Source organism: Halictus rubicundus, chromosome 1 (assembly GCF_050948215.1).
Source record: "Halictus rubicundus isolate RS-2024b chromosome 1, iyHalRubi1_principal, whole genome shotgun sequence".
Lineage (NCBI taxonomy): Eukaryota > Metazoa > Arthropoda > Insecta > Hymenoptera > Halictidae > Halictus > Halictus rubicundus.
The window spans coordinates 26985164-27012345 of record NC_135149.1 but is presented as its reverse complement, the minus strand read 5'-3'; the positions used below and the strand labels follow the sequence as shown (position 1 = coordinate 27012345).

General features: G+C 42.0%; 1 protein-coding gene and 1 long non-coding RNA gene across 2 annotated transcripts; both read left to right on the top strand.

The window, feature by feature from the left end:
- Positions 1 to 1668: 1668 nt before the first annotated feature.
- Positions 1669 to 2825, top strand: LOC143359267 (uncharacterized). The gene is made up of 2 exons (XR_013083085.1): positions 1669 to 1926; positions 2646 to 2825. It is a non-coding gene; the product is annotated as an uncharacterized LOC143359267 (long non-coding RNA).
- Positions 2790 to 26045, top strand: Arms (Ankyrin repeat-rich membrane spanning). Its single transcript, XM_076797092.1, has 21 exons — positions 2790 to 6419; positions 11950 to 12081; positions 12703 to 12801; positions 12870 to 12968; positions 13948 to 14145; positions 14454 to 14552; positions 15046 to 15342; positions 15808 to 16183; positions 16580 to 16744; positions 17283 to 17490; positions 17573 to 17995; positions 18200 to 18422; positions 18506 to 18685; positions 19108 to 19567; positions 19771 to 19936; positions 20393 to 20861; positions 20937 to 21110; positions 21483 to 21630; positions 21857 to 21978; positions 22220 to 22334; positions 23655 to 26045. Exons 1-21 carry the CDS (start codon positions 2922 to 2924, stop codon positions 24413 to 24415), a joined length of 8412 nt encoding a protein of 2803 aa, XP_076653207.1. The 5' UTR covers positions 2790 to 2921; the 3' UTR covers positions 24416 to 26045.
- The last annotated feature ends 1137 nt before the right edge of the window (positions 26046 to 27182 follow it).

The window sequence follows — 27182 nt, the reverse complement described above, 5'->3', positions numbered from 1 at the left end:
GTAAGCTTTTCAGTGAAAGACAGCGTAGTTCGGGTAGAAATTGATATAAACGAGTAGTAGCGGACTGTATGCTGGCAGACACCGGTGTTTACTGACCGAATCTGCTATATTGTTTATCGCTGAGTCATGCGTAATAATACTTAATACAACGAAGTACATACGTCATATGATTTTCTTCTTTATTAATCACGATTCCACTTTCGCGATTCAACTATAAATTTCATTTAAGTGGTACAAAGAATGCCAGATTACAAACAAGATTGCGCCTCGAAGTATGAAATATGGAAACTAAATTGATCACGTCGCGTTCGATAAAAGTGTGACGTAATTTCAGAATAATTATTCGCCCAACAATTACTTCGCAACGAGTCTGGTCGTTGACATTATAAGAAGCCCGGAAACGTCTTTATTACAGTGCTTCGTGGCTGCGGTCCCAAATTGAGATCTCCCGCTTTACGATCGAAAGTTTTCCATTCGAACGAGCATAAGCTCGAGACCGGGCGCTTTCGCCTGAATAATACATCGCGTGTGCTAGGAAGATGGGACAATATGCAGCCGCCGCCTGTTTTCCTCCGCGCAGTTGTTCCTTTTTACGAGCGTCGGTAAACGATGACACTAGCACACAATTGATTAGCGAGCGGAGAGACTTAATTGGCCCAAGTGCCGCGACCGGCGCAAGGACGACACACGCACACGCACACACACATTGACACGCCTCTCTTAGAACACAGCTCGACAGAGAAAATATTGTTCTAGCTAGGCCACGGGCTTTTTAAGTGCCGACGATCGAACCGTGCGAACTTTTTCGTCGAATTCGCGAATAAAATGCACCCGCCTGTTTGAGCTGCACTTATCGAGTAAAACGCGTGAGCGGAATTAGGTGCGAATTTACGGTTCGACGCCTCGATCCTAACAGCTTCTACATTTTCTCGGGTTACTTGGCTCTCGGAGGCTCCACCAGGCAGCAATTATTAATGAAATCTTCAGTCAATGAACAATAGAGTGTACCTATGTACCTATATTTGTTCCATGTTGCCTATCTTTGCAATCCTTAGAACGCTCTTGATAAATCATTTATTAACATCGAAATTAGGCGATTGATTCATCTGAAAATTTACATGCACGTTCTGTAGACATCCTTTCGTAACCACGAATAAGATTATATCACTAAGTTAATTTTTTATATTTTTTTAATATTTTTCGAAGCAACGGAGAACCTCGTTTACCGCTAGACTCGTTAAAAAAGTTACAGCTCACTTCGACACTGTCTATCTTAAAATAATTCCACATTTTCTGGATTAGAAAAATACTGAATTACACCTCAGACTTTACAAAATAAACCGCAACAAGTTGCATTTAATTATCCATTCTGCTTTTCCCAGGAAAAAATTCCAGAGATCCCCTTTTAGGGGATTAGAGGTTCGTTTTAGAGCCGAATCTCCTAACAAAATCGATAGACCATTTTCCCGTGAGATTATGGTTTCGTTAATCGAATTAGGTTCGCGGAAACTGTATCGCGGAATTTTAATTGCTTTTGCCGAAATCGCGGTGCCGGAACAAATATTTGACTTCACCGTCTGTGACGGCTTCCCACCGGAACGTTGTAGATCGTCGCGCTGTTTCCTCGATCGTTGGATCGGCGATCCACGCGCGCGCCAATCTCGATCGTTATCAGCGAGATCCTGTGCTACTGTGCGCGCCAGTTTCGAAGATCCACGGCGGGATATATAAGCGTCTCTCGGCCGAGTCGCTAGACAATGTTCTCGCGCGGTCTCGCACGCGTGTCTTCGATCCCGCGGCCGCGATCCACGATCTAGATCGTTGCCTGGATCTACTGAGAGGACCTCCGACCCGGAGGAACCGAAGTGCGGATCGATGACCGGAAGAAACCTGGAGAAAATGCTCAGGCTCACCACCTTGTCGAGGGTCTGTCTCCTTCACGGTATTGATCGATAGATCGCGAATCTAAATGGGATCCGGCTAACAATTTCGACCTTTAACTGATTCTCTCGTGGCGCGACAACGTTCACAACGGTTGCGAAACGTCATACAATTTTTTATTGCTTTTTGTACTTCGTGGGGTTTAATCTTCTGTGAATTTTTGGTCGAAACGAGATATTTCGGGATTTTTTAAAAAGTGAATATTGGGAATTGAAACTTCGTGGATTTCTTTATCATTCTTTGGGTGCTATGCTGGATTTTCTTTTTATTTATGCCTGAAGTTATAGCGAATTTTTGGGCACACTTCAGGGAGAAAGATTTCTTTACAACGGGAACATAAAATGGTCATTGTTGTTTCTTGAAGCAAGAGGTTCCAAAAGACTTTTCGTCTGCATGCTTGTGACTGTAGTACAAACTATAGTAGATAAAAAATAACAATAACATTTCGTAGCAGAGAGGATGGTTACATTGAGATCCTGGTAAACAATTTCCTCGCACAGGAATCTATATTCCAAATAATTTTTTAAATCTCGATCCAAGTCTTGAACAATTTCAATGACGAAGGGTACCAACAATAGAACACCTCGATGTACCATTCTCTCCAGTAACAATTAAATTCGCATTAGGCGAGCTAGCAGTAGCTATAGCGTCGACGTTTGTTCGACAGCTCCACGAGTATCGTGTTAAAAGTTTATTCGTCATAGGTGGAACGAACAGTGGGTCGCCAACGACCCACGGAAACTCCCACCGACAATCGTTCCAACATTCCCCGAGGAACGGACACTAGAAGACGATTTTCCCTTAGCAAACCCAAGTGTGACTGTCATCATCGAAAGAAACCGGAAGCAGTGTTCGATCATCCCATCGACCCCCCAACATGTTAGATCATCGATCACCATCTGTCCACGGCATAATCCGCGTTTGCACCTAGCGAAGATCATTCTCCACCTAGATCGCGAGCTGGCCGAAGAAAGAATGCCATGCGGAAGGCCAAAGACGATCGGATCAAGATCGCGACTCATCACTTCCGGATCAGCATCGAGGAGGAAGATGAAGACGAAGAGGCCAAGAAGGACGGCGAGCAGCGAAGCGAAGAATTGGTCGAAGCGTCCCCGGCCTTGACCGGCAGGAGGATATCGATTAGTATCGAAGCTGAGCCTGGAACGTCTCTGATCGCCGATCTAGACGATCTCAATCGTCCTGGAACAGCGGACCAGTCGATCGGAGATCAACGGGCACAGAGTCCTGTGCAGATCCTCGAAGTCGGAAGGATACTCGGCGATGAAGGGCCGGGAGGATCTGTTGCATCGAGAGAAGATGAGGAGAGGCCTGGGATCGAGGGATCCGAAGGGTTCGAGGTATTCAGAGGAGTCGAAGACCCTGGGACTTTGACGGGCAGGAGGATATCGATCACAATCGAAGCTGAGCCTGGGACGTCGCTGATCGCCGGTCCAGGTGACCTCGATCATCCTTTAATAATCGAACAGTTGATCGGAGAACATGCACAGAGTCCTTTGAAGATCCTGGAAATCGAAACGATAGTTGGCGATGGAGACTCTGGAGGATCAATCGCGTCGAAAGGAGACGAAGAGAGATCCTGGATCCTGGGATCTGAAGAGTTCGAAGGAATTAGGGGACTTCAAGATCCTGGGATTGGGGCACTTGAAGGTAGATTTCAGGATCCTGGAGCTAGGGGTCTCGAAGGACCCTGGGAGCACGATGACCCCAGGATTAGGGAATTCGAAAGGTTCAAAACTGCGAGGCTCGCAGAGGCGGAGACCCCGCGTCTCGAACTTGAAGGGAGAGGATCTTTGGCTGATCTCGCTGTCCCGGATCGAGCTGGAACACGGGACCGTGCGGCGTCGATGACGATCGCGGACCGGAATTTGGCCAGGTTCCACGCGGGGAGCCTCGATCTCTCATCCCCAAGGAGATCCTCGCTCGACGCGACCTTGTGCCGAAATGCTAATCCGCGAGAGAGTCGCGGGCCAAACTCGGCTCCCGATCATCCCGCTCGGCTCACTGACTATCCGGCGATGCGCAGAGATCGAGAAGCAGCCGGATCGAACCTAATCGACGGGGACCAGTCGGGAAAGAGGCAGGCGGTCGTCAACGTGGAGTCTTCGTCGGGTTCGGTACAGGTAGCTGGCTCCGAGGAGCATGTTGGCGGAGCGCCAATAAAGGACGAGACGAGATTGACGTTCTGGATAGAGAGGGAGGAGCAGAAAGGAGCGCGGGATCCTTGGGAGCTGAGGTTTCCGCAGACAAGAAAGTCGGAGCAAGTGGCTAGCATTCAGGATAGGAAGAGTCTAATAAAACATCGACCAAGCTTCAGATCCTCGAATCCGCCAGAGAAACGCGTTCCCCCGGTGAAGCACTCCGCAGGAAGGTCTTCAGACTCTTCGGAATCTGAAGACGACTACCAAGCCAGCAGGAGGACAGGCGCCAGGAGGCATTCTCTGATCGATCAGCTGATGTCGAAGACCTGGAAACCGATGGAACGAAAGGACTCCCAGAAAAGTACCGCTTCAACTAAATCCTTCAAGCACAAGTCTTCGGGGTCTCCAGGATCCGAAGATAAAGCTAGCAGGAAAGGCGCTGGAAGGTATTCCGTGATCGATCAGCTGATGTCGAAGTCCTGGAAACGGCAGGACTCTCAGAGAAGCACTGCTTCCGCTAAATCCTTCAGGCACAAGTCTTCAGGGTCTCCAGGATCCGAAGATAAAGCTAGCAGGCAAGGTGCCAGAAGGCATTCCGTGATCGATCAGCTGATGTCGAAGTCCTGGAAACGGCAGGACTCTCAGAGAAGCGCTGCTTCCGTTAAGTCCTTGAAACGCAAGTCTTCAGGGTCTTCGGATTCGTCCGACGACGACTACCAAGCCAACAGAAAACCCGCTAGAAGGCATTCCGTGATCGACAAGCTAATTTTGAAGTCGTGGAATCCGATGAAACGAAAGGACTCTCAGAAGAGCACCGCTTCAGCCAAGTCGTTCAAGGACTCTTCAGGATCTCCAGGATTTTCGGACGCTGCCGGTAGTATTTCGCCAGAGGGCCAGGCAAGAACGAAATCCTGGAATCCTATCAAACGGAGAGAGTCCGCGAGAAGTGGATCTTCCTCTGGATCCTTCAAAGGGAAGCTCCCAGACTCTCCAGGATCGTTCGAGAGAGTGTCCAGCAGCGAGGAGGGCGCCAAAAATGTTCCGTACACTATAACGAGCATAAACGAGGTCCAAAAACGAGTTTACAAACCCGCGTCTTCTTCAACGTCCTCGAGCCAAGTGTCCCCTGCAGTGATCGGCACAGTGCAGTTAGGGGAGTCTTCCCTGTTAGCTCCCCAGAGGAGTGAAGCTGGTCGAGCTAGCCCCTTATTGATCCGAAGATGCCTCAAAGCTGAAGCCGCGGGTAGATCGAGCCTGGACGGATCTGGTTTCAAGAAACAGGACTCGAGTGACACAGAGGATGACGCGGACGACGATCGGTTGCTATTGAAGAGGAGGTTGACCATGCCAATGGTAGGGTTCGACGAGAGTAGCGCGACCAGCAGACCTAACCCTCTGCTGCTCAGGAGATACCTGAAAGCTAGAGCCGCGGTGCGATCGAGTTTAGAGGACTCGGGGGATACGAAGACAGTGGAAGAGGATGATCGAGTGCTATTCAAAAGAAGGTTGACCATGCCAATGGTGGGGGAAACTGGTCAAGCTAACCGTCTGCTAATCAGAAGACGTCTCAAAGCTGAAGCTGCGGCTCGGTCCAGCCTAGATGGCACCAGCTCGAAAATACAAGACTCGGAGGGCACGCGGACAGTTGAAGAACCTAACCAGGCGCTATCGAGTAGGATGTTGACCGCGCCAGTGCCGGAATTCGTCGCAACCAGCACCCCTATTCAAGCTAGCCCTCTGCTAATCCGAAGATCCCTCAAAACGGAAGACACTCAAGACAGAAAGGCGACAGAAGAAGGTATCCAAGTGCTATCAACGAGGAGACTAACCATGCCAATGGTGGGGCTAAACCAGGACTCCCGGGACTCGGCAACGACTCCCACCCACGACTCTTTATCAGGAACCAGCGTGAATCCGATTAGGCGATCCAGCATAGCAAGTGCTGCGATCTGCTCGAGCCTGGCACCGAGTCTCGTAGGCGCCTGGTCAGGCATCCCGGGCTGTCTGCTACCATCTGCCGAGGAAAACGTTGCAAGACCGGTCCCGAACACGTCCGAGACTTCCGGCAAAAGTGCGCCGAGCGGTTTGAGATTGAAATTGCCGTTCTTGCGGCTCCACATCCCGGAGCATCAGTCGTCCGCAGGTTGGCAGGACCCGGAAGACCCCGGACAGCATCCGGACTCTCATCATCAGCATCATCATCATCATCACCATCACGTTTTCTCGCATTTTCACGTGCCCACGATCACGTTCACCGCACAGGCCGACGGCGAGTCCGGGCGCAAGTTCAACTTCGGCATACGCAGACACTCGCAGACGGTTAGTCGCCGCGTGGACGTCGACCAGAACTGGCTTTTCATTAACCGGCTGGCCGACGTTGATGTTGATGTTGATGTTGTTGTTGTTCTCGTTGTTGCTCGGTTGGTTTGGTTAGTGTCGCTGTGCTCCTAACGAGTTCTTTTCTATTAACACCTCGGAACAGCAAGAGCAAGACGATGGATCGGTGAGCCCTTTTTTCGACCTTTTCTCGCTAATCCGGGGACCTTCGTGTACATGGTCTCGTGAAATTGATTGCGGATTTGTAATATGTATTGAGAGGAAACTGATCGATAAGTTTTCCGAACGTTTTATTAAATATTTGCGCGAATGAACGCGTTTTTAATACCGCTGTTTAATACGCGTCTGTCTTTTTTGCAGAACAGTTGTGATGCTTTTGAAGGTAACAGAGTCCCGTGACGATTTTTACACAGTTTTTGAATGTATTTTGGTTTGCTTCTGCGGAGTTCGAATGATTGTTGATTTTTTCGGGAACTGTACGATCAAATCACCTTCGTTGTTTATACATTTTAATATCGTTGAAGTTAGAAACGAGTTTTTGAGAATGATCTGTGTTTTGTGAGGATGAAGTAGACAATGTTTCTGTGCACGTGAGAGAACTGACTAATCCGAGGTGGACGCTTGCACTAATCCGTGGAGTCTTCATCTAATTTCTTAAAAAACAAAAAACTGGAGAAAACAAGTAATAATCAGACGGTGAACATTTTTTAATGTAATTTATGGCGCCAAAAAGGTGACATAAATATTTTAGTACAATTTTTTTTTAGTTTCTTTTAAAAAGAAACCAGAGGAAAAACGTAATAATCAGACGGTGAACATTTTTAACGTAATTTATGGCTCCGAAAAAGTGACACAAAAATTTTAGTAGAATTTTTTAATGTCAAGGAAATGATCAAGTATCAAGGAAAAGAGTCCAGGAATATTACCAGCAATCAGTATTAAAATTGACACTGTAAAATTATAAAATCCTCAGCAATTTTGAAATTTACTCAGTTAAAAAAATGTTGCACAATCGCGATGTTAAAAAAAGCCGAGAATATCGTGAATGGGTCAAAACGGACCCGCAAAGCACAGCATCATTGAGACCACCGATACAAAACAAATTGACTTCAATTTTCAATATCTCAGTACATTTAACACGTTGACTGCGGTGTCACGCATATGTGACAAAAAAAAAGAAATCAGGAATTATTAAGGAATAACCAGAAATAAAGGAATTATTGCGAAATTATTTGTCCAGGTTTTAAAATGAACTTTCACGTTAATATATCAATTGCACCAAATTTGCTTAGGATCTATAAAATGCGAGAAAGTTGGACTCGGTGTCATAAATTTATCTTTTTTCTCAATTTTTGTTTCATCAAATAACTTACTGAGATCTTACGGAATTTTTGAGTTTGGCAGTCGAAGTGTTAATAAACATTCCCAGCCGGGTGACGCCGTGTAAAGTTAGGCGAACGGTGGACAATAACGAAACGCACAGTTCCGTCGATGACTAATACGGAACGCGGAAAGCATTAACGCGATATGGTTATCTCGGGTCCAATAAAGATATTTTTGATATCGAGCGAGTTCGCGCGCGATATCGAACTGCGATCTAAGGATCCGCGATTTCGTTTTGCACCGAAGATTTTTGCGCGTCGAATTTGGCAAAAGAGACCTCGAGCTCTCGACCGAGACATACACACACATTCCACGGACTATTTTCATAGAGATTTACGGGCAGGCGTTTCGATGGAAATGAGGCTCAACAAGTCAACGCGAGCGAATGATTGCAGCGAACGCGTTTCGCAGGCATCATTCGGTTTGCGCATGCAGTCAGCTGTGGACCGTCGATACGCATAGGCAATGTCAAGGTCGATATTCATTAATCATCGTTTCCGACGTCGCTTTTGATGAACAACTGCTTTGTTCGATCGTGGGATCTCTATTGATCCTTTCCGATCCATTCACCGCGGAGCGCGCGTGCAACCGGAAGTCGATCTTTCTTTGGTGTCACCGGTAGCAATTTGTTTCAATTGGGAGCTGAAGAATTCGTTGATAAGGAGCCAAGATTTCGGAGAAAGCGAGACTTTCTGCGTAGTTTAAATATTTCAGAGAATTTGTCCTACTGTTCGGAAGCATTAGGAATTAAATGGGAATGGCGGTGCACGTGAAGAATTGAAACGAAATGTTTTATTGTCTTTTTAGTGGAAGTAATTTGCTTCGATTGGAAGCGGAAGAGTTTGCTGATAAGGAGCCAAGAATTCAAACGAATCGGCGCTTCCTGCGCTGTTGAAATGTTTCAAAAAAATTTAATGTTTCATTCGGAAGCATACGGGAAAATAAAATGCCATTTTCTGTGTCTTTTCGTCAAGTGCAACTTGCATTTCGGAAAAATTCGATGAAATGGGCCAAGAGTTCGAGGATTGAAACAGAGCAATAATTTGTTGAATCCACTAGTTCACTTCAGCAAGCTTTAAATCATTTAATCCAAGGTACAACATTTAAAGAAATCTTCCAAGAAATATTAGAACAATTTCTGCAGCGCTCACATATTTTTAACGCATTCTTCTTCATTTATCTACGCTCACTCTTTGTTTTCTATTTTTCTCAACGAGCATATGCATTTCGCATATCACCGGAGTTAAGCACTGCCATAAATCGATTATTCGCAGACTGCAATAGCTTCTGGGTAGATAAGCCTAAACGCGAAGTCAACTCGATATTAATTATTTTTCTTTTAAATTGCCAATAATTCTCTACAAATTCTGTACATCTATTCAAATTTTCAATTCTTTCTCGAAATAAAAATTATTATCAGCTCCCAGCATTGTCAAAAATAATTCTTACCGAGCATAAACAGCTGACTTTAAATGGCACGAATCATTTGAGAGATTTTCTTTCGCAAGTGTCCGATCAAGGCAGACATCATATCGTGCGAATGTCCGGCGATAATTTCGCGATAACGAACGACAACAGTCTCGGAACAGCGAAAAGCGTGATTTAAAGGCAGGCGATTTCGTTGACATCGTTGACATGGAGCCCACCAATCCGCGTTCGATCGAGAAGACCAAGAGATTGATCGCAGTATGTAGATCGTCCTACGTAGATCATAACGTTCCGCGTGTTTTTCCGTTCGGCCGGCATCTCTTTAAATATTCATGGACAAACTATTAAAACATCTTGGTCATTTACTCCCGGACCGTAAGTAGAAACAGTTGGTCTAACTCTGGAACGCTTATGCGAGTGACTCGTCAATAACATTTCTTTTTCTCGCTTATGCATGGAAGTTCGGCTCCGCGACTTCGATTTTTACCGTTCGTTTTTCTAAAAAATTGTTTGTTTTTGATTATTCTGCGACGAAACTTTCATTAACACCTTTGTGACATTTTTCTGATTAAAATGAGCCCAAACATGACATAGTAGGGACCGTTCATGCTCGTTTTATCCACGATATAGTGGAACCTCGATTATCCGAACCAATTGAAGAAAAGTAACTGTTCGGATAATAGAACAGTTACCGAGCTACAGTGTTAGATAAAATCTTTAGTATCGCTTTAGTTCTAACAAATAGAATTGAAGCATAATCGGGAGTTTAGATATTGTCGGTTCGGATAATCGAGGTTCTACCAAATCGTGGATTAAACAGGCAAATGTGCTCCGATTTGTGTCGTGTGTGAGCTCGTTTTAATCGGAAAAATGTCTCGAATGTGTTGGCAAAGGTTTCATAAAAAAATAGTTAAAAACAAAATAGTTCCAATTAGTGTTGTCTCGGAATTTTTCACAGATATCGTTCGCATTGCTCAGGTTTATTATATTCCTCGCGTTTAATATTCGCCAGGATGAACCAATGGGTGCGGAAAGCTGTTCGCGATCGAACGTTCTACAACACGAATGTAAAAAGTTCATTACTGCAAAACTCTGTCCAGGTTTCGCCGGGGATTTCTCGATTCCCTACAGTCGATATTTGCCTTTCATTCGATGCTTCCTTGACTCTGATTAGTACCTTATCGTCGTCCTACATTCTATTGTGTCCCATTAAGTCTGAACGTCCGTTCTTACACAGCGGCCGGGATATTTACAGAGTCAATGCGGAGATTAAAACGTCTGTGGACAGCCTCGAAATTTTCCCAACACACTGGGTGTCCGAAAAACTGCGACTCGAATCGAGGAACAATTCGGAATCCTGCACAGAGAATAGTCAGAAATATTCAACTTCAAAAAATTTAAATTTAAATTTAAACTAAAATTTCCACTGAGTACACGTGCACCCGGAAACCTGTTGAGTATCCATAATGGCGGGCCTTAGCCCCGCCCGCTTAGAAGGTCTTCGATTATCTATTTTATTCCGCTAGACTGTGGATATTTTACGACAAAAATGAGTGATATGTAAAATAGTAGAAGCATTAAAAGCGTTTCAAGAGTATCTCGACATTATTTTCCATTTATTAAAATCATGAAGTGGAATTTTACTGTAATTCTTGCCTGCAATTGACGAAAACAATTTTTATTTTGCATCCACAGTCTAATTGTCGTTAACACAGTCCAGAAAATTCAGCAATTGATGCAGCAACTTTTTCTAAAGCCAGAACGAATCGAGAAGTGCTCAGTTTTCGCCTTGATCGTTAGTCGCAGGACACCCTGTGCATATAACGAGGAATCAGGAGAAGTAGAGAGACGCCTTCAGGAGCAATCTCGCTGGACCTCTCGTATAAAACTGTTCACTTCTCTCCGTTCTTAGTAAACTGCAATTCAGCGTTGTTATTTCGATAATTAACATGGAATTACGCTTCGCCCTTCCTCGATATTAATTTCTAATTTTCCCCGCTCGCTGTTGAACTTCTAACTGAACATCTCAGTTCGCAAACTTGCGCCGAGGGGCCAATTAGTCATTCGAAACAGTTTCCAGGCGGCCGGGATTCGTTTTCAAAATTGCGACGACGAGTTAAGGGGATCTTTCACTCTAGAGCGTCATTCTATAGCTCTGGTTTGCAAATTTTTTTTCAAAGAAATCAGACCGTTGTTTTCTATCGAGTTTTTGCATACACATTCTCTATCAATTGGACCATGCAATATAATTTTTTCGAGTCAGAATACTCAATATTGTAGGAATTATAGTTCCCGGAAGAGGGGCATGTTTAAAAAGTGCCTGACGTAATTGAAACCCTTCCATTGGTCCGAAATAAGAAAAAGAAGCGGGATTTCAATTAATGTGAATGCGCTCATGGCACGAACCATAAAATATCTAATTATTTAACAGAACGACGGCATTTGGAATTTTCATTTTTTCAAGATTCTAGATCGGAAGGAACATCATCTTAACTCGTCCCGCAATTTTGTTATCGCGCGTTCGCAAACTATGTGCAAAGATAATGCCAAGGACAGGCGAGTCTCGAGCTACGTTTCTGCAAGCTGCGCATCTACCAGCTCGGCGATTAATTTGCTTTCGCAGTTTTTGATCGGGGAGAACGGGAAGAGGATCAGTGAGGGATCTACGCTCGATCTGAATGTTTCTGTTCTTTTTCCGCAGACCTTGCACCGGACTGACTCGATGGTATCGCTCTGCTACCGATCTCTCGCCAGCTATATCACAGATGATAACCTCGCTGGGCTACAGAACTTCCTCGAGAACAAAAGAGTGCAGGTCGACGATCGAGACGAGGTACCATTATCATTAAAAAATTTCATCAGATCGCCGCACGCGAACCGTCCGATTTTAGAACGCAAACGTTGCCGAAGAACCGACGTTTTGATCGAGAAATACTATTAAATTTTAATACTATACTAAATAATAACTACAATTGAAATAGTCTATTATAGTCTGCAGGTTCATTAGACATGTACCATTTTAAGGCACAAGTGGACCACCTTCGCTATCTAATTGTTTTAAGGAATTTTTTTTTAAGAATCATTAACAACCGAAAAATTTCGGTTTTTTACAATGATATTAACAAAACTCTCAGCTTTATTCTCCATTTTTCTCGCAGCATAATATGTCAAAATGGCAGAGTTAGTCACCGTTTTTGAAACGGCGTTGGCACGTCGATGTTCGGGTCGCCATTGCTGACAAAAATTAAAACGTCTAAAAAAATTTTATATGCTCAATCTAGAAGGTATTATCTAGAATATAGCGTAGGATTTTTCTGATATCTCAAACATTTTTCGAGTTATACATTTTTGTATGATTAACACGGGATTTTGAGTAGAGATCCACGTACATCCACTAACTGATGTGTGTCATCACCGGACTTTGGATGAGTGATTATGATTGTTCTTCCGATAGAATGGTAGCACAGCCCTCATCCTCGCAGCGTCTAAGGGGAAGATACACTTTGTACGGGAGCTCGTCAATCACGGTGCAGACGTCAACGCCGAAGATGGGGTTAGTATCGCGTTAGATCTCGTCTCGATACTGTGGAATTGCCATTGTACAACGGAATTGATTTTCAGGATAATTGGACAGCGTTGCTCTGCGCCGCTAAAGAGGGTCACACCGACGTCTGCCTCGAGCTGCTTGAGCATGGAGCCGATCTGGAACACAGAGACATGGTATATTAGCTCGTCGTCGATTTTTCAATTCCAATTCTTATTCGCAATCTTCCAACTTCGATTTTAATCTGAGAAAGTACAGTGGCGAGCATTGATTCATAAAGGTTAACACCAGCGTAATAGATTCATAAAGAAACCTTAAATTCAACCAACTCAAATTTGAGCTTTTTAGCTTAAAATAAATCAACGACCACTATTTACATGCTCGCCACTGTACCGTGCACCTGGAAGCCACGCAAGTCTGTATTTCAGAATTTTTATCATGGGTAAAAGCATATGTTACTGAACAATTGTAACTGCTATTTTAAAGTACAGAGTTTTATCAGTGTCTCCAAAAAATTTCATTGAAGAATCTCTGAAAATGACTGAGATACAGTCACATTTCTTTAACGCTAGGTTCAGAAGTCAAGGATCCAGTTTAGGTCAAAGAAATAGATTTGTTGAACAATTCCTCACGGATGCAGCTTTACAATCTCAACAATCACATTTCTTTAACGCTAGGTTTAGAAGTCAGGGATCCAATTTAGGTCAAAGAAATAGATTTGTTAAATAATTCCTCACGGATGCAGCTTTACAATCTCAATAATCTTAAATTGAAAATATTAGAACTATTTTTCTAGTCCTATATATCTAGTGTTAAAAAATACTTGTCTCAGTTGCGTTTGAAGATCCCAATCTCTAAAAAATTAGTTATCCAAACAATATGATCTTTCTCATTTTTAGCACATATTTGTGCTATCATGCAGTCTTGAACTTTCTCAATGAAACTTCTTGAAGGTAAAATTTCTGAAAACGTGACCTTGCGTGGCTATGAGAGGATGTACGCAGCCCCTTAATTTACTCTGGCCTCTAATCCTGTGCAATGTCTTCTGCGCCACCGTTTGCCTTTTCAATTGAAGAGAGTGGTATTTACCAAGCAGTCGGAAGTCGCGCGAGAATACCGGAAATAGACACCAAGAGAGAAATATTCTATTTTTAGGGAGGGTGGACGGCGCTCATGTGGGCGACGTACAAGGGTAGATCGCCGACGGTGACGATGCTGCTAGCGCGAGGAGCTGACGTCAATGCGCACGGAAATTTTCATATATCATCGTTGTTGTGGGCTGCGGGCAGGGGTTACCCTGACATTGTTAAAGATCTCATCGCTCATGGTGCTAAAGTTAATGTTGGCGATAAGGTAATCCACCGTTGTCCACGCGCACACAAGCCGTACACCATTCATAAGAGAAATAGACTACTGCAAGATGCACTCATTGTATACAGAATAATACACTTAGCAATGAGTTCCTTGTGGCATGAGTCACTGGTGACCCATGGTATTTAAATATAATCCAGAAACATATACTTGTAGACTAACTATACGCTTGATCAACATGATTCTTACTGTATGGCTCACTGATGACCTATGGTATTTTGATTGTACAATATATACGTTAGTAAATGAACTACATTAAATGTTTTCTGAACACTCCTTTTTATTTTCAGTATGGTACTACAGCGTTGGTCTGGGCGTCGCGTAAAGGAAATGTAGAAATTGTAGATGCTCTGTTGAAAGCTGGTGCTAACGTTGATACTGCTGGCATGGTAAGATTCTAGAAACCCGTTCGCACAACAGCTACTCCAAAAAACTATCATTTACAACATGGATAGTCAACCTGGTCCCTACCGTCCACTAGTTCCAGCTTTCATGGTGGAAAGGGGTTTTGTCCGATACTTATCAAAAGCCCAACATAAAGCTTTTGATAAGTAATTATTATTATATGCTTTAACTTGCTGTAACTCTGCTTTATAAATTTTATAAAGTTACTTCCCTACTTTATAAATCACCATTACTGTTGAACCGGTGGGCGGTTAGAAAGTTTTACTTCTAACAGAGATACAAAAGTGGGCGGTAGGTATAAAAAGGTTACCTACTTCTGATTTACAACATAGCTGGTTGTAATTGCTTCATTTAAAAATTTTTAATCCATGGTGAAGGATTTGTTAAAAAACTTTCTGAACCACAGTAGTATTTTCAATGATGTTTCTTAATTCTTGTTTAAATGTCAGTTTCTTAATTGTTCCATTTTCTTTCCAGTATTCGTGGACGGCCCTTCTCGTGGCAACCCTTGGCAACCACGTAGACGTGGTGCTGCTCCTTTTGGAGCACAAGCCTAACGTGAACGCCTTGGACAAGGACGGTTGCACTGCCCTAGCCATAGCTTGCCGAGAAGGACATCATGAGATAGCGAATGCGCTCCTGAACGCCGGTGCTTATGTGAATATCCAGGACAGAGCCGGAGACACGAACTTGATTCACGCTGTGAAGGGCGGTCACAGAGGAGTGGTTGAATCTCTTTTAAAGAAGTACGCGGACGTGGACATCGCTGGAAAGGTGACCGAATTGCTGTCAAAATCTATCGTCCCAGACAGAAGACAGGATATCCGATTAATACCCAATTGGCTTTTAAATCACGACGAAATTGGATACCTAAAAATAGGATATTAGATCCTAAAATGTTGGTCCACGTTTTGGACGAGAAAATTGTACACGGTGATTCTTCCTTCACATTCACGCCAGCGGATCGATTTTAACGTCTCCGAACTTGTTAGATCCATTTTGTTGATTTTTCGAGCGTAGAAAATGTTTTTTGTAAATTTCGTACACGCTGTAGAATCACCCTGTATTTCCGGTCAGTCTGCTTGATGAGAGTCTTTATTCGTGTAGTTTTCTTTTTTCAATTTTTTTTTTTTTTTTTTTTGGTTGATTTTTGATGCTTGGATTATGCCTAATAACAGTCGAACAGACGAAAAATCGAGGGTCCAGCTAACCGAGCGAATTTTATTCACATCATTCTAGGATAAGAAAACCGCCACTTACATAGCAGTAGAAAAAGGCAATATACCGATATTAAAATTGTTACTAAACGCTAACCCAGACTTGGAGATCGCGACGAAAGACGGTGACACGCCATTACTGCGGGCAGTTAGGTCGCGGAACGCTGAAATCGTGCAATTACTGCTGGACAAGAAAGCCAAGGTCTCGGCTACCGATAAAAAAGGCGACACGGTGCTTCATATAGCCATGCGAGCCAGATCGAAAGCTATCGTTGAGATATTACTGAGAAATCCGAAAAATAGTCAGCTACTGTACCGTCCGAACAGACAAGGGGAGACGCCGTACAACATTGACATTAATCATCCCAAAACGATCCTGGGACAAATATTTGGTGCACGTAAGCTATCCATTCATACACCACAACATCCTAACTAGACTGCCGATTTTTCTGCAAAATAGAAACTACTTGCATCGATTACGATGAACAGGAGCCAAGGAAAAATGTCATTGTCACTATAATAATTTTGATAAGCTGGGACTTGTGCATTGGAGCCCTTTAATTCTTTTAATCTGTCTCCTGCTTTAAGTTGCACCTACTAATTTTTACCATAAATGCATAAAATCTGCAGTCTAGAAATCCGCATAACTAGACTGTGGATCTGTATCATAACTTCTCAAATTACTTATTATATTCTCCATTTTGACTATTGTACATTCTTGTGAGAAGAACACCACACTTTATACTATGATTTTGTGAAGCTGTTTAAATGTTAATTAATGTCCACTTCTCCAGGACGTCTGAATACTAACGAGGACAATGAAAATATGCTTGGCTATGATCTGTACAGCAGTGCGTTGGCTGACATTCTCAGTGAACCATCTCTTTCAACTCCCATAACCGTTGGCCTTTATGCGAAATGGGGTTCTGGGAAGTCATTTTTATTGAATAAGTTGAAAGGTACCGATTGCGAATTTTATTTATTCTTGATCAAGCTACGATATCCTAATATCAATAATATTAACGCTCACATTGCCGTCAGTGCGATTTTTTTAGACTCAGAAATCACAGTTTTGCTATCTACTTTTATCTAAGATTTTGAAGAATAACATTTGTATTCCTTAAGTGACCTATGATATGTCATATACCAAGATTTTCCATTCATCAGTCGGGGTTTTACTGATAACATTAAATTATTTCCACGTTATTTACAACATATCCAGTAACATATACATTTTCTCTCCTCTTGGAACCCACTTGAGATCTAACTACGTCTGAAGTTTTTCTAATAGTGCTACGAAGAAGACATTAAACATTTTAAAAAATGTGTCAACTGTGTACAGTTTATATACACAGTGCATTCAAGGTTTAAAAATACTTAAAAGTACTTTTAAGTAAATATTAGTGTAGAAATGTGTGGGTCTAAAAAAACGCACCGATGACTGCGTAATGTTTGTACCAGTAGTCGTGCGAGTGTGAAAACTAATGATTGTTTCAGAGGAGATGAAGAATTTCGCTCGCCAATGGATAGACCCCGTGTTCCAGTTTTCTTTCTTGCTTTTCGTGGTGGTGACTCACGCGTCTTTGTTAGTGGGCATCACTATAGGTCTTGCCCTACAATCATGGATCACTGGTCTTGCCTGTGGTATAAGTCTTATCGTCATTACGTACACATTTTTGATACTCATCTGGCATGCTAACAAGAGGTGAGAGACGATTGCAAAGGATGTTCTCTTAACTCTCTGATTTCTTGTAGTTTTCGATAATGTTCTAATGTTAATATTCTAGATACGATTGGTACTGGCCGTACAATTTCACGGTAGCTCTCACCACAAAGTTGAACTCATTGAAATTATTGCTGCAAGTGATTTTCTGTCATCCTCCTGGTGGTCAAGTTCACGACGGCGTTACTGCCCAACCAATCAAATTTTATTTCACCGATCAGACTCGAGTGGGCACAACAGCTGCTGGCGAGAACGCTGTGGTACAAATGGTGGGGTCCCTGTACGATTCGATCGAGAATGATTTCGGTTCCCTGTCCACGAGATTGTACAGAGCGTTCCGACCAAAACCCGATAAGTCGACCACCACCTGGAAGTGGAGACACCTTTGTTGTCTACCTTACATTGTTATATTCGAGTTCTGCTTTTGCAGTCTACTTGTTGGTATCTCTGTGCTCACCGTCTACCTCATTGACCTCTCTACCAACGAGTGAGTATGCATATTCTGTTAGGATGTGTATTACGAAGGTCATTCAAGCTCGTTTAAAGTGTAACATAACCCAGATCCGTTTGAAACGCTCCACCTTGTATATTCGATGTGAAAAATATTTCCACTAACGATACAGACAGATGTAATTGTTGCTGTGCATTGTCCAGAAAGAGCTCGTAGTGAAAATGTTATTATTATTCGCAGAGAAACGATAGAAAAGGTCACAGCACACATTATCATGATAACAGTTGCCTTAATACTAGCTGTCAGTATAATAGCAAACTTGTACACGTGGAATCGTACATTGCAAGCACTAGTTTTCTCCCAAAGACGGCACCTCCAGCGTAGCATATCCAAGTTGGAGACCTTGAAAAGCGAAGGCTTTATACAAACCTTGAGAAGCGAAGTTAGTTTAATGACGGAAATGGTACGTGAACTATTTGATTATAATACGTAATTTTATTCCATACATTGTTTCTATCGAATAACAAAGTTTTTGGATATAAATAGGTGAAATGTCTAGATAGCTACATGGCTCAGCAAAGTAGATTAGTAATAATCGTGGACGGTTTGGACAGTTGCGAGCAGGACAAGGTGTTGTTAGTTTTGGATGCTATACAGGCACTATTCAGTGATAATGGTTACCCGTTTGTTGTTATATTAGCTATCGATCCCCATATTATCGCCAAGGTATCGTATCTTTCAGCTTCTCTTAAACCTCGGACTGCAGATTTTTATGCGAAATAAAAATTGTTTTCCATTCATTGCATAGAATTCACATAGACATTTGTGCCGGTTATTATGAAAGCGAAGTAAGTCTTACTTCTTCGAGATATTTAGACTTTTGCATCTGATTTGATAAAACAATATTTTAACGTGATAATATTTAATATATAATCAATTGACTATACTAGTAAAATCATTCGACGTAACATATAACCAGCAAAAAGATCATCCATTCCATAATCATCGGCACAGTTCTCTTTTTAATCAGTGTAACGAGTTGAAAATAATTACTGCTTTGCATTTTTATCCTAAATACAAAAAATCTGCAGTCGAATAATTACAATTCGAATTAATAAAGATTCGAATGAATAAATTACGCTTCGCAGGCAGTGGAAGTCAATAGTAGAAGATTATTTACGGAGTCGAATATCGGGGGTCACGACTACCTACGCAATATGGTGCATCTTCCATTTTATCTGCAGAATAGTGGTTTAAGGAAGGTGAAAATTGCTCAACAAACTGCCCAGCACAGTAGAAAAACCACATGGACGGAAGCGGAGGAGAGTGTGAACTACACAGCATCTAGTACAATGCATCATTCTATGTCGAATAGAAGGCTCAGCACGGAGTCTGGTATAATGAATAGCAACGAGAAGCTGAAACCGCAAAGTAGAAAAGGCAGTAGGAAATTGCGATTGAGCGAGTCGATCGCGAGCAGTATTGGTAGCAATTTGAACCGATTAGGTGGCGCACAGGATCTTAACAAAATGCTTCTCACTGACGATTACTTTAGCGACGTGAACCCTCGTAGCATGAGAAGATTAATGAACGTCGTTTATGTCACTGGTAATACCCGAGGGATTAGCTTGGTACTGATGGAAACGGAAAACTTGAACCTTAGAAGAATACAGCTTTTATCGTTTGATATATTATACGTTTTAGAGAAAGTTCTGCGAGGTCCAATTTGTTCGGTTTATCATCAGCATACATGCGTACCGTGTATGTATATAAAACCTATTTGTATTCACCGGATTGTTTGTTCATGTTAGGGAGATTGTTGAAAGCATTCCAAATCGATTTCAACTGGTACCACCTAGCCAGTTGGATCAACATCACGGAGCAATGGCCGTTCAGAACGTCTTGGTTGATCCTCCATTACGACATGTGCGAGGACAACTTGGACGATGCCATGTCGTTAAAGAGTCTATACGATAAGTATGTTTCTCTTGTAGGAATGAAGCGTGTCTCACATGAATATATCCAAGTTACACGAGCCACTTTTAATGAAACTTTTGTGAGAAGTGGTTTACAAGAGATGGGAGAATTTTACGAATTTAATACTGTTAAATGACAGAAAAACCAAAAATCCAAAAACACCCATCCCATATTTTTATTCATAGAAAACATTCGAATTTCTAAGATATTTTTTAATCGAATAATGATATTTGAAATCTATTCTCGCAGATCTATTCCTTATATGAAAATACAAACTTAATAGTTTCTAAGATATTCAGTTAAGTGTGTTTTGGATCCCAACGCGGATGAAAAAAAAACATGCGTCGAATATTTTTCTGAGAATTACCTCTCACAAAAGTTTCATCAAAATCGGCCTGTATAACTCGAATATGTTCCGTTGTCAGCTGTTGCTTATTCTCGGTTCGAAATTACTAGGATACGGCCGCAAATACCAGTACTTAAAGAGGTGCAGCCCCTTTTAGAGATGGACAGGGACGAGCGGAAGTTGGACATTTTCCTAACTTTCCACCGGTCTAGTTTGCTAGTCAGCGACATGAAGATATTCTTGCCATTCACAATCAATCTCGACCCTTACATTAAGAAGAAGATCAAGGAGGAGCAACAGAGCATCGAAGAGGATGCGGGACTCGGACTGTACAAACAATACAGTCCTTGGACCATGCACGGCGGTGGTCAAGAACCGTGGAACGCGAGTAGAACTGGGACAACTAACCGAGCTATGAAACTAGCTAGGACACCGAGTCTACAGGGTCCTGGACCGGTTCCACCGACGCCTCCATCTTGGTGCATGCAGCCGTCGTACGGTTGGCAACCACCACCGTGGATAGAAATGCCTCCGATGGAACCTGCAATCAAACCACTTTCTGCGATTACGACTCTACCGGTATAGTGTACATCCAATGTTCGCTAATTCATTTTCTCCATCAAGGAAAATGACAAATCCTTTTTTCTTTTGTAGTCCGAAATTTTGGAAATCAGGCTGTCGTCTCTAACTGTAAGCGGCATTTGCGACCTTATCGACAGAATAGAGAGTCTGAATCCGAATCAAGCACCACAGTACAAAAATGTTATTAAAGAGAATAACATTAATGGCAGGGTTCTGCTGCACTGCGACTTACAAGAGTTGAAGAAGGCTAGTTTCGTTTGCTTCTGGGTACCTCGGGTTCATTTTAATCTAGCTTTTCAAAGACGTCATCCAGCTACAGATTTTTTAACGCATTATCAACCGGTGATCATAATAATTTCAATTTCGAACCAACAAGTCAGCTCCAGTAACGTAAACTAATAACTTCGTTTGGTATTACTTTATAAAAGAAGATTTTTTAACTTCCTTTTGGTATAGAAAACAATTATAAAAAATCCTATTAATTGGCTTCCGGTAGAATAAGTGTTGAACTAAACTAATAAGTGGACCCCGAGAATTGCCATCTGTACAATTGTCGAAAGTGTCCTTTTTCTGATAAACGTTCTATTTGTAGATACTTGAACCTTATTCTACTTACAGGTACTTAAAATGGCTTTCGGGGATTGGGAACTGTTCCGCATGGTGATCGCGTCACTTAGGGAAGTGGAGTTGTCATCGTTCAGTACGCACGAGGAAGGTCCTCGCAGTGTACGGTTCACTGTAGGGTCAGAACAAATTCAGCGGAAAGGTAGGAGCAAATGTCTTTCTCCCTCTGTCCCTTGTTATGGTACACAGCTTCACCGGGTAAGTCACCTAACTGTACCACCTAAATTTACTTATGAGTGTAGTTTACTTTTTGTGAAGCTACTATAGTGCAGTCAAGTGACTCACCCTGTTATATGCACCAGAACATGGGATAAAGGAAGCAGCAATTTCGATAAACGATATGTCACCATTCTATTCCGTGATTGTAGATCACAATTTGCAAAACACAACGATACGCGTGCCGACTCTCGTCGAAAAAGAGAAAGGCACCTCGAGAACCGATGGCCCTTCTAGGCGAGACCAGAACAAGCAATCCATCATGGAGAAACAAGTAAGCTTTTTTCAAAATGTAGAAACGAAACACGATGTATTTCATAATTCTTGTCGTATAACTAATTAATTAACACGAAGTGTGATTCACGCTACAATTGTGCTCCGTTTTAGTACCAGGTAAGCAGAATTATGTTCAATGTCCTCATAACGAAAGGAATAAAAAAAAAGGATAACATTCGAGTGAATCATTCCGCTGCGGTCGATTGTAGCGATTCAAACAAAGAACTCCGTTTTTTCAGGTGACTTTGGAAGAGCAAATGATTTGCGGAGCGCTGCAAACATTAAACGAAGAAGCTTGCGAGGATGTTCTAGACGTACCATCTCCCCAAGTGGTACCATCAGACTCGCTCCCAGGTGAGCCTCCTTCCGTAGTACTTTCACTGCCTTTGGTTATAGTTCAAGAACCACCGCAGCAAGATCAAAACTGTGACATCGTATACGAGTACAGTACAAACCTTTAACGATTCGAGTCGAGGACAGCTATGATTCAATAACATATCATCAATAAAGGCTCCATCGTTCCATTCGAAGATGGTGTTATGCTACTGCTAAGAGAGCAGTCGCAAACTCACCGGGGAAGTCTCTCGTCAATTTACCCGTTGGTTGAACGTTTAACAGTATTACCGATGCGTTAGGTGTATCCGAATAAAAATTTTTCTTTTTTTTTCTTTGTACGTACGTACAAACATTCGAAAGAGAGAGAGAGAGAGAGAGTGGGAGTCGCATGTCGAAGAGGCCATACAGAAACTATAAATACTCGAAAAATGTGCCAATGCGTCGTGCGAGACTGGATCCTTGTAATAGACGAAGGATAAAAAGTGAATGTGTCACCTGTTAAATAAAAACAAGAACAAAACACATCGTTCGACAATACTGATTTGAATGTATGCGTTTACCATAGGTGTATAATAAATGCATCATGCGAATAGCTTAGTGTACTACTTGTGGCAATGCTTGCGAAACGTGCTCGACGTTTCGACCTCGTCTTAAATCTATTGTTAGTGCATATTACTCTCGTTGCCGATGTATGATACTCCAAAAAGAACGCTGTTGTACACGACGTAGCTTCCGAAAACCCGTTACACTGTAACAACATTTGTAAAAAAACAGACTGTGATAATTGTTACTATCGTCGGGTGTAGCCGAGGTACGTTTCCTTTTTCCGGGCGTCACGCTGATAGATCTTGTATTCTTAGAAAGATAAGGCTTCCTCGCGAAGGAGTTTTATATACCAAAGCAAAGCAAAGCAAAGCAAAACAAAGAAAAACAAACAAACAAGAGAGAGAGAGAGAGAGCTAGTTATATTTTCATCTCTGTCGATGTATTCTTTTGTACTGTGTGTACGATTTACTGTAGACTGTCCGACCATTATATATTATACAATGCGAATGGCAATAAAACTTTGTTGGAAATTCAAGGCGACATTATCTTTCTCACAGTCTAGATCTATATAAGCTTACCGAGCATGACTTCAGTCTCCATAATCTTCGCACTGGATCCGTGCGGTGTAAACAACGACGCGACCCGGTCGTATTTCATTCTGAAATCCTCGCGCTATCAACGTTATCTCGTTTCTTCCGTTTCAATTATCCACACGTTAGCGTACTGTGGCCCAACGTGGCCGAACGAAACTCGTCCTTGAACAAATAAAAACGCGTAACGCCTCTGTTTTAGGGTCCACCTCGGCTGCGTCCCAGGACACGGATTACGTGATCCTGCAGTCGAGCCCACTTCTTCATTGGGTGCCAGTCAACGACGAACCGGAAACATCCGACGACAGTTCAGTGGAGTCGACGGTTCAGCTTCAGCGAACAAACTCGCAGCGCAGCATCGCCTCCCAGCGCAGCACAAGGTCGACCTGTTCGTTTGGTCGCAGGGACGCGAGGAAAGATGGAGGGAACGCTGCCAGCAGCAGGCCATCCTCCCTGTTCGTCTCTCCTCCTCCGTCCCCAAGGCCAGCCTTCAGATCCAAGTCGACCGACGAGAATTACGTGGCGAACAACATACCATTGAAGCCGACAATCTCCACCCCCATCAAGAAACGACGTTCCACGTCCACGCTGAACGAGGAGATAGTCCTTTCGGTCCCAGTCCCGAACTCCAGCTTAGAGAAGCTCACCAAGCTGAAGGATCGTCTTATGGGGACCTTGCCTACTTCACCAGCCCCAGGAGAGAGCGAGGACGAGTCCACGCCGTTGGTTTCCGAACTGTCAACGCCAACGCACTCGCAGTCTGACAGCGTGTTCAAACACGATTACAGCGAGGAGAACAGCAGCTCGGTATCTTCGAACAAGAGTCTGCCTCGCGACGGAGAACGGTCTATAGACATTGATTATTCTGATACAGTGAGCCTAATGGTGCGCGAGTCCCCGCGCGTACGGTTCGTCTCCAGACAAGATGCTGAGGAGTGGGACAACCCCGAGACACCTGTCTGATACCTCCTTTCGTTGCTGAACCTCTTTCGTGACACGCAGTAACACTGTACGAATTTTAACGCCCCCTTCTGACCTCTAACTTCGAGCGGACACTTCTGATAGAAATCTATCAGCATTTCTGTCACGCAAGGGACACTATCCAAGTGTAACGATTTCAATGAAATTGTAATATGACGTAGTCTGTTGACAACAAATTTGATTGTCCTACACCTTCTAGTTCCTTAGATATTCCAAAAAGTATGGTTTTAACCCTTTGCACTCGAGTGGTGACTCTGAAGCACCACTAGAAATTATTGTGGCATTATTTCAAAGAAATTACGAGAAATGTTACAAAATGTTTGTTACATTACAAAATTTGTATCTAACAGATTACTAAACATTGAAATATTATATGTGGAAATCGAATCGGTTTCGTATGAATAAAATGAAAATATTCTAATACGGAAGAAAAATTTAGTTTTATAATGAAAATAGCGCCGACTGCAAAGGGTTAATTCTCGACTTCGAGGGCTGTTTCCATACTCTGGATATGGATCGTTGGAGATAAAAAAAAAGTACTAAACTTCCAATAAAATCGAGGTGTTACATTTGAATAGTTTCCCTTGTCAGGAGTAAGTGACCGAAATCTAGAAGCCTACATTGAACAGTGTAATGTACGATATGTATATGCGTGAGCGGTAATTATAAGTAAATCAGAAGTATTCGGGGTTTGTGATAACTTTTCAGATGTAGGATGAAAATACCGATTTTACTGTGCTTTGTAAATAGTGACTAGGGGATCAGGTCAGCCTCTTTTTTTTAGAGAGAGAGAAAGAACGGTTCAAACGTGTTCATACGTTAGAGAATACACAGGAGCTAGATTAGAGGACGCGAGGGAAGAGAGCATGAGCGTGACTTAAGATTTATTTTAGGGTCTTGACATTCCTTGATCATTGTTTAACGCATTTAACGATGCGCGTATCAGGAGGAGCAGAGGTTGACGGGATTTTGTTCAAGTTACGGATGGATGACAGTGTGCTTTAGTATAGCAGGTGCTGAGTCGGTACGTTGAGGTACTGAGTTGTGTTCTTTTTTTTTTTTTTTAATATGTAAGGCCTTACTTCTGTGTACGACTGTAGATATAGAGAGACAGGTGCCTCTGGAGGTCAGTGTTAACAATTCGAAGTGACCTTAGAATTGTTAGGCCTGTTGGAAAACCCTGCGTGCATCTTACTCGGTTAAGATGATTTGCAGATTTCTCTGAGACGCAATCATTATTATTTCGCTATGTCTCTTTGGCAATAACAGCAACCGAAGACATTAAGGGTAATGAAATTAACTTTAAGTAGTTCCAATGTACTTAAGTAACAACGAGTTTATTTCTCATCTATTATCAGCCGATTTTAAAAACTGAGTGTCCAAACACAATCGATAGTATTTTATTGATAGGAAGTATTCGTCAGTTTTTGTTACTGAAAATTTGTGGTCCACTAAAACGTTTCATCCATCTCCGAAGAGACTGATGAAGGGCTGAGAATAGTTTTTTTCTTTTTATTTATTAGTAAGACTTGCACATTGTGAAGTTGGACAATTTGTAAATGCGGTTGACAGTGTATCTTGACACAGATGAATAAATCTTGAAATATTTTAACACACCGTTTCGTAATTAGTAAAAGTGTTGTATCGTACTAAAATAAATGGAATCATTTTTTTCACGTATAAGATGACCTTGACTCTAAACGGACTGTTGATTTTTTGACAAACTGTATCAGAAAGTCAACGAGTAATTTCGTTTTAATTAATATCTGCACTAGTAAGATAAAATTCCACCAGTCGCACTATTTTCATTATTACACCTGTAAAATAAAATGACACGATAACTTTTTAGGATTAATAATTCATATCAAACTAATACAGTTGGCGCTCCATAAGTACCCGTTACAATAATAATTTTTTGTGGACGGATGGTCTTCGGAGATTTAAAAATCAATTGTTTTTTAAATAAAACTACATGTTCAACATTTTCTAGATTAAAGAACAAGGTTGACCTTGAAATCTCCGAAGATCTACTATCTACACAAAAATTATTACTGCTGTACTACAGCTCCTTCAATACCATTTGACTTTTATTAATAAACTTTTTTCATATCCTCAACAATAACGAAGATTGAAGTGATCGAACTTAGGGTCCATTTTATACTGCAGCAGGTAGTTATCGAGCGATTACTGTCATTATTCATTAATTTTGTGAGAGAATGGAATAAGTATGTCATTTGAAGATTAAATGTATGAGTTTATATTAAAAATTGTTTGTGTACTTATGTGTTTGAGGGTGTTTTAAAACGTTGACTGCCATATCAATAACTATAAAAATTTCCAGGATTTCGTTAGTCTTCTTAAAAGCGAAAAAAAACTTTTATCCCAAAAATTTTACCAATTTTTTAAAATCTTGTAGTATTTCATGGAGACTAATTAAATTTCTTTCGCAATGTTTTTCTTCGATAACTAATTTTGTTCATATTAAAATTATGGTTTGTCACGGCAGTCAGAATGTTAAATATGTCAACGCCTAATTTGTACAATGTATAATAGGAACATCTTTCAAACATCTACAACGCAACATTTTAATAATACTTTTTTATTACAAAGCAAAAAGTATACATAATGTATATAACAGTATATGTATATAACACTTTAGGACGGAATACATTAGGGTATTGGTTAATAATAGCACTGTAAACACAGGTAATAGATATATTAGATCTTCAAATAATAGTATCATATGTAC

What these genes read in the sequence shown, in the direction of transcription:
- Arms (XM_076797092.1), top strand. Translation starts at nt 2,922, where the DNA reads ATGCGGAAGGCCAAAGACGATCGGATCAAGATCGCGACTCATCACTTC. An exon ending in AAGTTAATGTTGGCGATAAG is followed by an intron (nt 14,146 to 14,453) that starts GTAATCCACCGT and finishes TTTTATTTTCAG; the next exon opens with TATGGTACTACAGCGTTGGT. An exon ending in ATCCCCATATTATCGCCAAG is followed by an intron (nt 18,686 to 19,107) that starts GTATCGTATCTT and finishes TACGCTTCGCAG; the next exon opens with GCAGTGGAAGTCAATAGTAG.